Source organism: Mesoplodon densirostris, chromosome 1 (genome assembly GCF_025265405.1).
Source record: "Mesoplodon densirostris isolate mMesDen1 chromosome 1, mMesDen1 primary haplotype, whole genome shotgun sequence".
NCBI lineage: Eukaryota > Metazoa > Chordata > Mammalia > Artiodactyla > Ziphiidae > Mesoplodon > Mesoplodon densirostris.
This window is the reverse complement of record NC_082661.1, coordinates 73156011-73173470: the sequence shown is the minus strand read 5'-3', so window position 1 is coordinate 73173470 and position 17460 is coordinate 73156011. Positions and strand designations below refer to the sequence as shown.

Below are 17460 nucleotides of genomic sequence, written 5' to 3'. Positions count from 1 at the left end.
ATATACCCAAGAGAAATGGAAACATACATCTACTAAGAACTTGAATGTTCATAGCAGCATTGTTCATAATAGCCAGAAAGTGGAAATAACCTAAATGTTCATCAACTGATGAATGGACAAATAAAATGTGACATGCCCATACAATGTAATATTACTTGGCAATAAAAGGAATTAAGTTCTGAAACACAGTGCAACATGGATGGAACTTGAAACATTATGCTAAGTGAAAGAAGACACAAAGAACCACATGTTGTATAATTCTATTTATGCCACATGTCCAGAATAAGCATATATGTAGAGACAGAAAGTAGATTGGTGGTTGTCTGGGACTAGGGAGGTTAGGGGGAAATGTGGAGTCACTGCTAATGGTACAGAGTTTCTTTTGGGGGTGATGACAATATTCTAAAAATTGATTGTGGTGATGGGTTTCACAACTCTTATGAATAACCATTGAGTTGTACATTTTAAATGGGTGGAGTGTACAGTATGTGAATTATATCTCAACAAAGTTGTTACCAAAAAAATAGGAGGCTGATTACACACTATTGTACAACTATGTAGTGGACTAATATATAGCTGTAAAAGAAATGAGGAAGCTCTCTATGTACTGACATGGATGTTAAAAGCAAGTTGCAGAATGTACTATAGTTTGCTAGTTTGTGTAGGAAATAAAAATATATATTTGCATTTACTTTTAATGGCACAAAGAAACTCTAAGTATATAAAAATGAACTAATATCAGTGGGGGTGAGAGCAGGAGTTGGAGTGGTTTGGACACAGAATGAGTATGGGACTGCTTACTTATTTTTATATAGTTCTTCCTTTTGAGCCAAGTAAATGTAGCACCTCTTTATTCAACTTAATTTAATTCAGAGGATAAAAGTTAATTAAATATACAATAAAAAGTAAAGTAGGGACAATTAATTTTCCTCCAAATGTCCATTAAATATCACACGAGCTGAATGATAAGTAATACACTTGAAATGAAAGGAAGTAATACACTTGAAACGAAGCTGATTTTTTAAAAATTGATATTAGGTTGTAAATATCTTTTTTCCTCTTCAGAAAAAAATTATAAGGACTTCCCTGGTGGTCCAGTATAAAGAATCCACCTTACAATGCAGGGGATGCGGGTTCAATCCCTGGTCAGGGAACTAAGATCCCACATGCCGCAGGGCAACTAAGCCCGCGCGCCACAACTACTGAGCTCTGTGTGCTTCAGCGAGAGAGCCCACGTGCTGCAAACTACAGAGCCCACGTGCCACAACTACAGAAGAGAAAACATGCATGCCACAGCTAGAGAGAAGCTCGCGCACCACAACAAAGAGCCCGCACGCTGCAGCAAAAGATCCTGCATGCCTCACCGAAGATCCTGTGTGCTGCAACTAAGACCCAAGGTAGCCAATAAATAAATAAATAATAAATAATAAATCTTAAAAAAAAAGAAAATAGTTCTAAAATCATATCCTAATGGAAAGTTAAGATATATACATATATATATATATATATATATATATATATATATATATATATATATTTCCCATACACAAATCAGGCTTCTCTTCTTTGGAGGAAAACAAAAGCAAAACAAAGACTGGTTTGACTGATATCCTATTTCTGTCATTACGCTGAGATGGCCTTATTTTTGGATCCATGTCTCAGTCATGGTTAACATTTAAAAATGGTTGAATGGGAAGAGAATACAAAATATGAGTTGATAAGCTTCAAAATAGCATCAGGCAGATGGAGCTACATTGGTTCCATCAATGAGGGGAGCAAAGCTGAAAGATGTTTGGTGCTTGAAAAGGAATTTCCAAAAAGAGCTCCAAGGGTATAAGTCACAGCAAACCAGCACTAGGAAAATTGATTTTACCTTCCTGTGCAGAAGAGGGATAAGGAGCAGAACACCCTCTGAGTGGCTTCAGCTAAAATAGAAGCCACACACATACACTACACTCAGGTATGCTATGAGCAGGCTGCTGTGCATGCTGTGCTTTCTGACAGATTCTGTAGGCCAAGGTAGCCAAGTGCTGGTGCTGTGCTTACCGACACCACCGTGGAATAAACCCTCTGGACCATGAGCATCAGGTCCCTGAGGAGGGTGATGAAACTGCACAGGCAGTTCAACAGAATCTTCTGCGCGGCCTGGTTGAACACCTGGAGCTCTTCCACAAGCTGGGCATTGAGGGCCTCATATTCCCTTTTGGCCAAGTCTGACTCATCCGCCGCCACCCGCTGCAGGTAGCTGTTGTAGTCCAGCAGTTTGTCATAGCGTTTCTGGATTAGCTTCTGGGGCCCTGGGAATAGGGATAGCAGGGCTGACAGGGGCGTCAGGACAAGCTTCTGTAAATGAGCTGCCTGCCAAAAGAGCAAAACAATCCCATCACAGAAGGAGGAACACCCAATACCACGTCTGGAGTTGTTATCAATAAGCTTACTTCCTCCCTGCAGGAACACAAAGGAAGGCAGGAAAGTATCTAGACAAGTTGAAAAAGCATGGGATCATTTTTTTTGTCTAGCTAAACCTGTTTAAGGACTTAAAACAGCAACTCTAGACTCTAACGTTGAACCTGAAGAGTGAACAGGAAGAAGAATACAAAAGTTGAAACCTGCACACCCAAACTATGCTCCACCCTTCTCTCTACAGCCATTGGTTTTGTCAGTGAGGTCACCTCCCTCAACACTTTCCCCTTCCCCTTCTTTCTAATCCCAGAGCCAACTGGAGCTTCTCCAGAACATGGGCTAGGGGGCAATCTCCACCTTTGACTACCAAGACTGCATAAGTTATTCACATATCATTCCCTTCCTTTGCTAGTAATAAAAGGAAGACAATTGGCCTTAGGAGAGGCTGTGTCTCATGCCTCCCACATCTACCCCAATTCCCTGGCTACCCTGGTGGCTGATTTTGGTAGTGGAATCCTATCCCCTATACGGATAGTACCCCTTATTACAGGTATTTTGTTCCTGTTATAGAAATGACCAGAGAGTTATTGCTTCCTCTTTAAATACTTTGAAGGATTAAGCTGATGCTGATTCTGTGTCCTAAATTGTTATATTTTTAGGTCTGAGTCATTGAAAATGAACATTGTATTAATGCCTAACTCCATGCCAGCAACTGAGCACCCTAGATTTAATTTCTTCTATTTCTCTTTCCTCCCCTCTATTCTGAAGTATGTTTGCTGGCTGCCCAAATTTATCATATATGCTTGAGTGTCATGATTATGCTATGCCAATTTGGAAGTAGTTTTCTCTTTTGTACCCTGAAAGATGTTCTAGGGAATCAGCATCTGAGCAGCAGCTTGTATTAAGTGACCTCTAGTAACTTTGTCTGAACTCATGGGAAATCTAGAAGAGGAGGGAGACCAATCTCTTACTGGCACCAGCAATAGCCAACACAGATTAAATTTGATGTCTAGCTTATAAAATAATCATTATATACCTGCAGACTATTTAATGAGTCCTTCAACTAAGCAAAGAATCTGTTTTCTGTTCTGGGATAAATTACTGTGTTTGGTACATACCTGAATTCCACAGGTAATCTAATTACAAAATTACAATATAATTACAATATATATGTCCTATGACCCACAGACATGAACCAGTTCATCTGTACCTGGGAATTATGGTTGGAATGAATAAGAATCAGATTTTATTCTAATATTCTGTGCTATACAAAATGTGTAGATAGGTACCTCTCATGATTAGATAAAAACAATTGCTCTGCCTTTAGATAGATTGGAGCTCTTAATATTTGATTTTTAAAAACAGTTCAGGGGCTTCCCTGGTGGCGCAGTGGTTGAGAGTCCGCCTGCCAATGCAGGGAACACGGGTTCGTGTCCCGGTCCGGGAAGATCCCACATGCCGTGGAGCGGCTGGGCCCATGAGCCATGGCCGCTGAGCCTGTGTGTCCGGAGCCTGTGCTCCGCAACGGGAGAGGCCACAACAGTGAGAGGGCCGCGTACCGCAAAAAAATAAAAAAGAGTTCAATATACCTTACCATAAAAAAGTACTTTTATATTGAGCTTTCTGATAATTATTTTAATTTAGCGTAGTTTATCGTCCTGTGGTTTTATGCAAGGTAGGAAAGGACACCTTCTTTTTCATTCTGTCAAGTTCTGGGGCATGCTTGATGAAGGAGAAGTTATATACCATGCTCTTCATGGTGTTCAATAAATAGCTATTACCTTAACTAATGTCAGAATTAAGCTAGAGAGCAAACGCTTAAGGACTTTTCTAAAATGTGCTTAGTGTAATTAAGCCCAGAAAACATATAAAGAACTAGGTACACTTCTATTTAACATGTTGTAAAAACGGACTTTCTCCTTTCTCTCTCTCTCCCTCTCTCTCTCTCTCCCTTCCTCCCTCTCATCCATCTAATCTACCATGTTAGTTCAGATGTAATCGTGACTTTCCATTCCCCCGTGCCAGGAAAGCTAGATGCTTCTGGGTATTTTTCTACTGGAGTGGGCACTGTCGCAGTATCCCTTCCCAGGATTTGGAAATATGAGATGGGGGACGTTACTGGGATTTAGAGTCTGGTAGGAAAGCTAAACATCCTCCAACACAAGGGTCACTCAATGAAGATTTGTCTGACCCCAAATGCCAATAATACCATTACAAAAATGCCAGTTTTAAGGATCTTCAAGATGATGGAGTCTATTATATCTTTTATATAATCCTTGAAATACTACTATGAAATAATAATACCTATGGAACACAAGATACTAAATTTAAATTAGTATTACTCAGACTGGTTTGCCACCCAAATACTTTCTTGGCCCAAGCATGTTTTTAATGATTCCCAATCTATGTTTTATGATTCTGTATATTTTACAGAACTCTTAGAAAACAAATATTTTACCACAGAACAGAAGATATAATATATGACTCAAATAAAGCACTTTCTGAAGAGGAAGGCCTTACTTTCCAGTGAATAATATGTTAATAAAAGTCACATCCTCAGAAAGTATCTTTGCTCCTCATGTAAAAACTCTAGGCGTTTCCAGAGACTCCTCTAAGAAATTCACATCTTTCTAACTTAATAAATCCCTGATACACCATATGCAGACTTAAACTAAATATTGATTTTAAAAGCTACACAGACACTGACTACTCTAGAAACACAGTCTGGAGCCCTCTTAAATTTTGATTATAGTAAAAGCCTCACTAATCCACTTCAAAATATTTAGTGATTAAAAAATCTCCTGTTTAAATCTACTAATTTTAACATTAGTATTTGCTTTAGTGCATGTTTTATTTTTAACTCCAAAAAAGTAAATGAAAAGCAGCTTTTCTCTTAACCCTACTATTTCATTTGCATTCATCTGCAGGTATAAATAACTTACAAAGTCATCAGAGGGATTTGGGGCATTACTTGGAGCCTCTGAATAGCCCCTCTTGTCCTCATCTTTGTTGTGTGAAATCTCTTGGAGCTCCATTACACTCTGCAGAGCTAAAGGCATGGCATCCTGAAACCCAAGAACAAAGTTACCAAAAGGGCAAAGTTCTGAAGTCAGTACAATTAAATGTATCCCCAAAGTGCACTTCATCAACATAACTATTATCACTGAGAGAAAAAGAAAAAAAGGAAGGAAAACATTTTATGAACACTTTGTACAATCAGGTTACCTATAACAATCTATTTCCTTACTTTTCTCCCCTGTTACTTTCTCATGCTGCTCCGTAGGTATGACACCCTCTTTTTCTTTTTTTTAACATCTTTATTGGAGTATAATTGCTTTACAATGGTGTGTTATTTTCTGCTGTATAACAAAGTGAATCAGCTATATGTATACATATATCCCCATATCCCCTCCCTCTTGCGTCTCCTTCCCACCCTCCCTATCCCACCCCTCTAGGTAGTCACAAAACACAGAGCTGATCTCCCTGTGCGATGCAGCTGCTTCCCACTTGCTATCTATTTTACATTTGGTAGTGCATATATGTCAATGATACCCTTTAACTTCGTCCCAGCTTACCCTTCCCCCTCCCCGTGTCCTCAAGTCTATTCTCTACATCTGCATCTTTATCCCTGTCCTGTCCCTTGACACCCTCTTTTATTAAGTGAAGTCCATCTTAAATTCCCTCTTTGGCCATTCTTCATCATTCAATTCTTACAGATCTCTTATTTTAAAAATCACTCTTCTTTGTTTTATGTCTTTAGTTTTCCTTAGTGAATTTAATCTTCTCCTTAAGAGAACATGCTCATACTTTTTCTGAATCAATTAGTGGAAATGGAAGACTTTTCTGTAGATATTCCCAAGAGGCACTGACTCCTTGAAAAGTATATCAAGGACAGGGCTCTCACTGCCCTCTGGATGTTATACCTATGTTTTTGTTTTCCTTTCACAGAAGGCAGTGCTTTAGGAAGAGATTAGCAAAACTGACTTCAAAATCAGGCTTTGCATCAGTTAATGAATAAGAAAAGAATGTGGCTTGTTGGTTATGTGACATAGAACCTTGTCTCCAAATCACTATGCCTGTCAACTTAATCTTCTGTTGGTGTGATAGTCTATCAAAGAATGCAAACATCTTCCAAAACAGACATCCAAGAGAAAAACTGGAAAATAGAAAGGAACAATTTATTAACTAACTTACATGTAATTCTACTAACTTTCTATGTCTCATAGTCATGACCATTGTCAGGATGTTGTTAAGGACACTATGTCCCCTTTATGAGATCCATCAGAAGAAACTCCTGGTCTTTCTACTGAATATAATTATACCGTACTCCAGCTGGTTTGTCTAAGTCAGTGATTCTCAACAAGGGCAGGAAAACCTAGGGGACTGGAAATTTGTGGAGGTGTTTTTGTCTTCTACTCTGATTGTGTGGAGATATTTGCATACTGTGTTCATAATATTTTGTTAGAACATGTTTTCCTTGATATTGATTTTCTTTTATGTATAGCTACCTACCTAAGGTTAAATTATCTATGAATTTCATTCAGAACTGTAAAGGGGGCATTATAAAACACTGGTTATAAAATAAATAGAGGTGTTTTGTTTGTCTTAGAATTGTGTGATCATATACCCCTTTTTGGGTTGGCTGCTAGGTAGCCTACAGCTAAATTTAAGATGCACATCCAGGTTTTTGCGGGTTTTACAGCATTTATATTATGCACTTTTAACTTTTTAACTCCTCTAATTTTATGTTATGTCTCCTGTTGATTTTCTTTTTTCCTTCAGTGTTACTCTTAAATTTGCAAATATGTGTTTCAGGTACTGGAAAAAGATATGTTAGTATAATCAAACAAATCACATTTCTGCCTTGTCTGCCATTTTGTGTTAATTAACTCATCTCTTTTATAGAGAAAACATGCTGATGGTCCAGCCCTACGTGGCAATCATATGAACAAATGTCCCACCATATGGCAATTTGGATTGGGGGAAGGATGGAAGAGGTAAGGGAACAAAGAGCAAAACCCAAGTCTTTAGATTGGATTCCTTCACCAGCAGCTTGCAGCCTCCCAAATTTGATACAATAAGCGTCATCATATAAATGATGAACAGTCACATTTACTCTTCATAATAACCAGAGACATCAAGACCTTTCTGTGGAAACATTGAAAACAGTTGTGTCTTACCCACCTGTACGTGTTGAAGACAGAATGAAATGTTCTTCACACAGTGCCTCACAGTTTTTTCTAAAGATCTAAATAGTTTTTCTTCTCTATTAAAGGTATTGTCTTTCACCTAAAATATAGATGAAATTATTTATTTTTATAACTCAAAGGAATCTGGTATTTAAAAAAATCAGAAAGTGTATTGGTCCAGCACATTACAAAAAACTCCTTATTGAGATGAAAACTTTTCATGATACGCTCATTTTTTAAAACATCTTTATTGGAGTATAATTTCTTTACAATGGTGTGTTAAGTTTCTGCTTTATAACAAAGTGAATCAGCTATACATATACATATATCCCCATATCCCCTCCCTCTTGCATCTCCCTCCCTCCCTCCCTTATCCCACCCCTCTAGGTGGTCACAAAACACCGAGCTGATCTCCCTGTGCTATGCAGCTGCTTCCCACTAGCTATCTATTTTACATTTGGTAGTGTATATATGTCCATGCCACTCTCTTTCTTCAACCCAGCTTCCCCTTCCCCCTCCCTGTGTCCTCAAGTTCATTCTCTACATCTTACGCTGACTGTCTTAATACAGAACTTTTGTGTCCAGCACATGGCACAACTGATGTTCAAATAGTGTAACAAAACCGCATTGTGCCACTTAATTTGCTGTTCCGTTTTCACATTGCTTCACTTATGTCACGGTAGCTGTGGGATGTAAAACTTTTCTCTGCAGTTTTTAATAGCATGTATTATGTGTGTACTCAAATGACACTGCATTTGTGGCTCTATAAAATAATTAATAAAATTAAAATGAAAAATTAAATTAAAAATTTGATCTATTGATTAGAATTTATTGTTTTGCTGATATGACTCATCCCAATTTATTTCACAATGGTTATTTAGAAAATATTCTTAGGGTCTTGGCTAAAGAAATATGATAATTCTTTATCAACTCAAATTTGAAAGATGATGAAAAATCTTAACAAAAACCATTCTTCTGTTAGGAAAACTGCAGTTAAGATAGTGATCACATGCGTTCAGTTATTTTTTTGTTATCTTACATGTATACCAACTAGCATTCAGAATAATATGCTTTTTTATATGCTTGTGGCAATTTCTAGGAAGACACATTATTCTATCAATGATGAGAAGTATTTCTTGGTGTTCAAAAAGGCTACAAAATATCAGAACCAGCTTTGTGTTGGCAAAATCTGTGTGAACACACACCTATTTTGTGGAATATGTTGTGTATTCTTCAGTTTGGTACTGGCTAATCACCGTAGCTGTTCTCAGTTCCTACATTTGTTAATTTAAGGTGGTTGATCTTAGAACTGAATGCATAGAAAATGGTGACATTTTATTTTAGTAGTTTAAAACCCCTTAATATTATTTATCTAGAAAGCTTTTCATTAAATAGGCAGCATAGTTCTTTGTAATCCACACAAAATTCATCACCCTCTGCCTTAGCATCTCTATGCTCTGACCCAGTTTGAGGCATATAACAATATGCTGGGCAGAGTTTTTTTTTTTTTTTTCTATTTTTTTTATTAGTTTCTGCTTTATAACAAAGTGAATCAGTCATACATATACATCTGTTCCCACATCCCCTCCCTCATGCATCTCCCTCCCTCCCACCCTCCCCATCCCTCCCCTCCAGGCAGTCACAAAGCACCGAGCTGATCTCCCTGTGCTCTGCGGCTGCTTCCCACTATCTGTCTACCCTACGTTTGGTAGTGTATATATGTCCATGCCTCTCTTTCGCTTTGTCACAGCTTACCCTTCCCCCTCCCCATATCCCCAAGTCCATTCTCAAGTAGGTCTGTGTCTTTATTCCCGTTTTACCCCTAGGTTCTTCATGACATTTTTTTTCTTATATTCCATATATATGTGTTAGCATACGGTATTTGTCTTTCTCTTTCTGACTTACTTCACTCTGTATGACAGACTCTAGGTCTATCCACCTCATTACAAATAGCTCAGTTTCGTTTCTTTTTATGGCTGAGTAATATTCCATTGTATATATGTGCCACATCTTCTTTATCCATTCATCCGATGATGGACACTTAGGTTGTTTCCAGCTCCGGGCTATTGTGAATAGAGCTGCAATGAACATTTTGGTACATGTCTCTTTTTGAATTATGGTTTTCTCAGGGTATATGCCTAGTAGTGGGATTGCTGGATCATATGGTAGTTCTATTTTTAGTTTTTTAAGGAACCGCCATACTGTTCTCCATAGTGGCTGTACCAATTCACATTCCCACCAGCAGTGCAAGAGTGTTCCCTTTTCTCCACACCCTCTCCAGCATTTATTGTTTCTAGATTTCTTGATGATGGCCATTCTGACTGGTGTGAGATGATATCTCATTGTAGTTTTGATTTGCATTTCTCTAATGATTAATGATGTTGAGCATTCTTTCATGTGTTTGTTGGCAGTCTGTATATCTTCTTTGGAGAAATGCCTATTTAAGTCTTCTGCCCATTTTTGGATTGGGTTGTTTGTTTTTTTGCTATTGAGCTGCATGAGCTGCTTATAAATTTTGGAGATTAATCCTTTGTCAGTTGCTTCATTTGCAAATATTTTCTCCCATTCTGAGGGTTGTCTTTTGGTCTTGTTTATGGTTTCCTTTGCTGTGCAAAAGCTTTGAAGTTTCATTAGGTCCCATGTGTTTATCTTTGTTTTTATTTCCATTTCTCTAGGAGGTGGGTCCAAAAGGATCTTGCTGTGATTTATGTCATAGAGTGTTCTACCTATGTTTTCCTCTAAGAGTTTGATAGTTTCTGGCCTTACATTTAAGTCTTTAATCCATTTTGAGCTTATTTTTGTGAATGGTGTTAGGGAATGATCTAATCTCATACTTTTACATGTCCCTGTCCAGTTTTCCCAGCACCCCTTATTGAAGAGGCTGTCCTTTCTCCACTGTACATTCCTGCCTCCTTTATCAAAGATAAGTTGGCCATATGTGCGTGGGTTTATCTCTGGGCTTTCTATCCTGATCCATTGATCTATCTTTCTGTTTTTATGCCAGTACCACACTGTCTTAATTACTGTAGCTTTGTAGTATAGTCTGAAGTCAGGGAGCCTGATTCCTCCAGCTCCTTTTTTCGTTCTCAAGATTGCTTTGGCTATTCGGGGTCTTTTGTTTTTCCAAACAAATTTTGAAATTTTTTGTTCTAGTTCTGTGAAAAATGCCATTGGTAGTTTGATAGGTATTGCATTGAATCTGTAGATTGCTTTGGGTAGTAGAGTCATTTTCACAATATTGATTCTTCCAATCCAGGAGCATGGTATATTTCTCCATCTGTTTGTATCATCTTTAATTTCTTTCATCAGTGTCTTATAATTTTCTGCATACAGGTCTTTTGTCTCCTTAGGTAGGTTTATTCCTAGATATTTTATTCTTTTTGTTGCAATGGTAAATGGGAGTGTTTTCTTGATTTCATTTTCAGATTTTTCATCATTAGTGTACAGGAATGCCAGAGATTTCTGTACATTAATTTTGTAACCTGCTACTTTACCAAATTCATTGATTAGCTCTAGTAGTTTTTCGGAAGCATCTTTAGGATTCTCTATGTATAGTATCATGTCATCTGCAAACAATGACAGCTTTACTTCTTCTTTTCCGATTTGGATTCCTTTTATTTCCTTTTCTTCTCTGATTGCTGTGGCTAAAACTTCCAAAACTAGGTTGAATAAGAGTGGTGAGAGTGGGCAGCCTTGTCTTGTTCCTGATCTTAGTGGAAATGGTTTCAGTTTTTCACCATTGAGGACAATGTTGGCTGTGGGTTTGTCATATATGGCCTTTATTATGTTGAGGAAAGATCCCTCTATACCTACTTTCTGCAGGGTTTTTATCATAAATGGGTGTTGAATTTTGTCGAAAGCTTTCTCTGCATCTATTGAGATGATCATATGGTTTTTTTCCTTCAACTTGTTAATATGGTGTATCACGTTGATTGATTTGCATATATTGAAGAATCCTTGCATTCCTGGAATAAACCCCACTTGATCATGGTGTATGATCCTTTTAATGTGCTGTTGGATTCTGTTTGCTAGTATTTTGTTGAGGATTTTTGCATCTATGTTCATCAGTGATATTGGCCTGTAGTTTTCTTTCTTTGTGACATCCTTGCCTGGTTTTGGTATCAAGGTGATGGTGGCCTCGTAGAATGAGTTTGGGAGTGTTCCTTCCTCTGAAATTGTTTGGAAGAGTTTGAGAAGGATGGGTGTTAGCTCTTCTCTAAATGTTTGATAGAATTCGCCTGTGAAGCCATCTGGTCCTGGGCTTTTGTTTGATGGAAGATTTTTAATCACAGTTTCAATTTCAGTGCTTGTGATTGGTCTGTTCATATTTTCTATTTCTTCCTGATTCAGTCTTGGCAGGTTGTGCATTTCTAAGAATTTGTCCATTTCTTCCAGGTTGTCCATTTTATTGGCATAGAGTTGCTTGTAGTAATCTCTCATGATCTTTTGTATTTCTGCAGTGTCAGTTGTTACTTCTCCTTTTTCATTGCTAATTCTATTGATTTGAGTCTTCTCCCTTCTTTTCTTGATGAGTCTGGCTAATGGTTTGTCAATTTTGTTTATCTTCTCAAAGAACCAGCTTTTAGTTTGGTTGATCTTTGCTATCGTTTCCTTCATTTCTTTTTCATTTATTTCTGATCTGATCTTTATGATTTCTTTCCTTCTGCTAGCTTTGGGGGTTTTTTGTTCTTCTTTCTCTAATTGCTTTAGGTGCAGGGTCAGGTTGTTTACTCGAAATGTTTCCTGTTTCTTAAGGTGGGATTGTATTGCTATAAACTTCCACCTTAGAACTGCTTTTGCTGCATCCCATAGGTTTTGGGTTGTCGTGTCTCCATTGTCATTTGTTTCTAGGTATTTTTTAATTTCCTCTTTGATTTCTTCAGTGATCACTTCGTTATTGAGTATTGTTTAGCCTCCATGTGTTTGTATTTTTTTACAGATCTTTTCCTGTAATTGATGTCTAGTCTCATAGCATTGTGGTCGGAAAAGATACTTGATACACTTTCAATTTTCTTAAATTTACCAAGGCTTGATTTGTGACCCAAGATATGATCTATCCTGGAGAATATTCCATGAGCACTTGAGAAAAATGTGTATTCTGTTGTTTTTGGATGAAATGTCCTATAAATATCAACTAAGTCCATCTTGTTTAATGTATCATTTAAAGCTTGTGTTTCCTTATTTATTTTCATTTTGGATGATCTGTCCATTGGTGAAAGTGGGGTGTTAAAGTCCCCTACTATGATTGTGTTACTGTCGATTTCCCCTTTTATGGCTGTTAGTATTTGCCTTATGTATTGAGGTGCTCCTATGTTGGGTGCATAAATATTTACAATTGTTATATCTTCTTCTTGGATCGATCCATTGATCATTATGTAGTGTCCTTCTTTGTCTCTTCTAATAGTCTTTATTTTAAAGTCTATTTTGTCTGATATGAGAATTGCTACTCCAGCTTTCTTTTGGTTTCCATTTGCATGGAATATCTTTTTCCATCCCCTTACTTTCAATCTGTATGTGTCTTTAGGTCTGAAGTGGGTCTCTTGTAGACAGCATATATATGGGTCTTGTTTTTGTATCCATTCAGCCACTCTGTGTCTTTTGGTGGGAGCATTTAGTCCATTTACATTTAAGGTAATTATTGATATGTAATGTTCCTATTCCCATTTCCTTAATTGCTTTGCGTTCGTTATTGTAGGTATATTCCTTCTGTTGTGTTTCTTGCCTAGAGAAGTTCCTTTAGCATTTGTTGTAAAGCTGGTTTGGTGGTGCTGAACTCTCTCAGCTTTTGCTTGTCTGTAAAGGTTTTAATTTCTCCATCAAATCTGAATGAGATCCTTGCTGGGTAGAGTAATCTTGGCTGCAGGTTTCTCTCCTTCATCACTTTAATTATGTCCTGCCACTCCCTTCTGGCTTGTAGAGTTTCTGCTGAGAGATCAGCTGTTATCCTGATGGGGATTCCCTTGTGTGTTATTTGTTGTTTTTCCCTTGCTGCCTTTAATAGGATTTCTTTGTGTTTAATTTTTGACAGTTTGATTAATATGTGTCTTGGTGTATTTCTCCTTGGATTTATTCTGTATGGGACTCTCTGTGCCTCCTGGACTTGATTAACTATTTCCTTTCCCATATTGGGGAAGTTTTCAACTATAATCTCTTCAAATATTTTCTCAGTCCCTTTCTTTTTCTCTTCTTCTTCTGGAACCCCTATAATTCGAATGTTGGTGCGTTTAATGTTGTCCCAGAGGCCTCTGAGACTGTCCTCTGTTCTTTTCATTCTTTTTTCTTTATTTTGCTGTGCAGCAGTTATTTCCACTATTTTATCTTCCACCTCACTTATCCGTTCTTCTGCCTCAGTTATTCTGCTATTGATCCCATCTAGAGTATTTTTTATTTCATGTATTGTGTTTTTAATCGATGCTTGATTCATCTTTAGTTCTTCTAGGTCCTTTTTAACTGTTTCTTGCATTTTGTCTATTCTATTTCCAAGATTTTGGATCATCTTTACCATCATTATTCTGAATTCTTTTTCAGGTAGACTGCCTATTACCTCTTCATTTGTTAGGTCTGGTAGGTTTTTATCTTGCTCCTTCACCTGCTGTGTGTTTTTCTGTCTTCTCATTTTGCTTATGTTACTGTGTTTGGGGTCTCCTTTTTGCAGGCTGCAGATTCGTAGTTCCCGTTGTTTTTCGTGTCTGACCCCAGTGGCTAAGGTTGTTTCAGTAGGTTGTGTAGGCTTCCTGGTGGAGGGGACTAATGCCTGTGTTCTGGTGGTTGAGGCTCGATCTTGTCTTTCTGGTGGACAGGTCCACGTCTGGTGGTGTGTTTTGGGGTGCCTATGGCCTTATTATGTTTTTAGGTAGCTTCTCTGCTAATGGGTGGGGTTGTGTTCCTGCCTTGCTAGTTGCTTGGCATAGGGTGACCAGCACTGTAGCTTGCTGGTCATTGACTGAAGCTGGGTGCTGGTGTTGGGATGGAGATCTCTGGGAGATTTTCGCTGCTTGATATTATGTGGAGCTGGGAGGTCTCTTGTGGACCCGTGTCCTGAAGTTGGCTCTCCCACTTCAGAGGCACAGCACTGGCTCCTGGCTGCAGCACCAAGAGCCTTTCATCCACCCGGCTCAGAATAACAGGGAGAAAAAGCAGAAAGAAAGAATTAGTAGAAGAAAGAAAGAGAGAGGGAAAGAAAGGAAGAAGGGAAGAAAGGAAGGAAGGAAGGAAGAAAGAAAGAAAGGAGGGAGGGAGTGAGGAAGGATGGAAAGAAAGAAGGAAAGAAAGGAGGGAGGGAGGGAGCAATGAAAGCCAAAGGAAGAGTGAATGGAAGAAGGGAGGGAGGGAGGGAGGAAGGAAAGAAAGAAAGAAAGACAGGAGGGAGGGAGGGAGGAAGGAAAGAAAAAGAAAGTGGAAAGAAGAAGGGTGGGAGGGAGGGAGGAAAGAAAAAGAAAGAAGGAAAGGAAGAGCGGAGGGAGGGAGGGAGGAAGGGAAGGTAGGAAAAAAAGAAAGAGCAGGTAAAGTAAAATAGAATAAAGTATGAAATATAGTAGCGTTATTAAAATTAGAAAGTAATTATTGAAAAAAAAAAAGCAAAAAAAAAAAAAAAAAAAAAAAACGGACCGATAGAACCCTGGGACATATGGTGGAAGCAAAGCTATACAGAGAGAATCTTACACAGAAGATTACACATACACATTCACAAAAAGAGAGCAGGGGGAAAAATCAAAAATCTTGCTCTCCAAGCCCACCTCCTCAATTTGGGATAATTCGTTGTAAAAAGAGGAAAAGGGCAAGAAGTCTGAAATCTTGCTCTCTAAGTCCACCTCCTTACTTTGGAATAATTCGTTGTAAAAAGAGGAAAAGGGGGGAAAGTCTTAAATCTTGTCCTCAAAGTCCACTTCCTCAATTTGGGATGATTCGCTGTCCATTCATGCACTCCACAGACGCAGGGCACATCAAATGGACCGTGGAGCTTTAATCCGCTGCCTCCGAGGCTGCACAGAGAGATTTCCCTGACTCTGCTCTCACAGCTCCCGGGTCTCAGCCTTGGACCTGGCCCCGTCTCTGTGCGTAGGTCGCCGGAGGGCGTCCGTTCTTCGCTCAGACAGGACGGGTTTAAAGGAGCCGCTGATTCGGGGGCTCTGGCTCACTCATGCAGAGGGGAGGGAGGGGCGCGCAGTGTGGGGCGGGCCTGCGGCGGCAGAGGCCGGCGTGACGTTGCAGCAGCCCGTGGCGCTCCGTGCGCTTTCCCGGGAAAGCCGTCCCCGGGTCTCGGGACCCCGGCAGTGGCGGGGTGCACAGGTCCCCCGGAAGGCGGGGCGGACAGTGACCCGCGCTCGCACACAGGCCCCGCGGCTGCGGCGGTGGCGGGCGGCGGCAGGCGGCGGCGGTGGCGGGCCGCGGGGGCGGCGGCGGCGGCGGGCCGCGGCGGCGGCGGCGGGCGGGCCGCGGCGGCGGCGGGCGGGCGGCGGGCGGCGGCGGCGGGCCACGCCCGTCTCCGAGGTCCACGCCTTACCCGCGGCTCGCGCCTGTCTCCGGCGCTTCCCTAAGCAGCCCTTTTAATGCCCTCTCCTCGCACACCAGGAAACAAAAGTGAAAGTGAAAAAAGACTCTTGCCTCTTCAGCAACTCCAGACCCTTTCCCCGGACTCCCTCCGGGCTAGCCGTGTTGCACTAACCCTTCAGGCTCTCTTCCTGCCGCCAGCCCCAGTCCTCTCCCTGCGCTCCGACTGAAAGCCGATACCCGAGCCTCAGCTCCCAGCCCCGCCCGCCACGGCGGCCGAGCAGACAAGCCTCTCGGGCTGGTGTGTGCCTGAGGGCACCGATCCTCTGTGCCGGAATCTCTCCGCTTTGCCCTCCACACCCCTGTTGCTGTGCTCTCCTCCGCTACTCCGAAGCCTTCCCCCTCCGCCACCTGCAGTCTCCGCCCGCGAAGGGGCTTGTAGTGTGTAGAAACCTTCCCTCCTTCACGGCTCCCTCCCACTGGTGCAGGTCCCGTCCCTATCCTATTGTCTCTGTTTATTCTTTTTTTCTTTTGCCCTACCCAGGTATGTGGGGAGTTTCTTGCCTTTTAGGGGGTCTGAGGTCTTCTGTCAGCGTTCAGTAGGTGTTCTGTAGGAGTTGTTCCACGTGTAGATGAATTTCTGATGTATCTGTGGGGAGGAAGGTGATCTCCGCGTCTTACTCTTCCGCCATCTTCCTCCGGGGTCCCTGCTGGTCCTGGAGAGTCTCCCGAAGAGGCAAGGGATGGCTGCAGCTCGCCCTGTGGACCTGACAGCTCGTTCTACCGCACGGACGCTGGTGCTGCTGGAAGCCTCCGCCGGGACACCATTTAACAGCTGAAGACTTCGCCCCACCCAGTAGCCTGCAGGAGCCAGTGCTAGAACACCTCAGGCCAAACAACTGTTTGGGGAGACAACCGCAGGCATCAGCAGACAGGCTGCTAAAAACCTCCAGAGCCTGCAGCTGCTCCTGCAGCTTCCCCCGTGCACCAGCGCTGGTCCCAGAATGGGCAGAGTTTTTAAAAAGCAGTTTTCAATGACCAGCTATTTTACTTTGTATATCTTGGCCGAGACCTACATGATGCTAAAATAAGAGGTTCAAGGATCACACGATGGAAAATACTGCCTAGTTCTACTTCTTTATTGCCAAGCCTTCTCTTGTTGCTTTATTTTGTTGGAATATGCTGCTGTCCCTTTTCTGCCCTGCAAAATCCTGTTTATTATTTTTTTTTAAGGACTTGCTCAACTGTCACCCCTGCTGCAAATCCTCCCTCTAGTTCCTATTCTTTCCACTCCATAAAATTAATTGTACCCTCCTATGTTCTCTTACAACACTAATGATTTAAGTAATTATCTCCACTGATGGATTAAAAACATTGG

At 40.6% G+C, this 17460-nt stretch overlaps 1 protein-coding gene across 1 annotated transcript in view; it reads right to left on the bottom strand.

The window, feature by feature from the left end:
• Positions 1-17460, bottom strand: part of ARHGEF38 (Rho guanine nucleotide exchange factor 38) — a 159308-nt gene that overhangs the window by 13896 nt on the left and 127952 nt on the right. Inside the window, exons 8-10 of the mRNA XM_060088333.1 lie at positions 7588-7692; positions 5346-5468; positions 2047-2358 (exon numbers count right to left, since the gene is read on the bottom strand). Of these exons, the coding sequence (XP_059944316.1) occupies positions 2047-2358; positions 5346-5468; positions 7588-7692 (540 nt within the window). The remainder of the gene's footprint in view (positions 1-2046; positions 2359-5345; positions 5469-7587; positions 7693-17460) is intronic.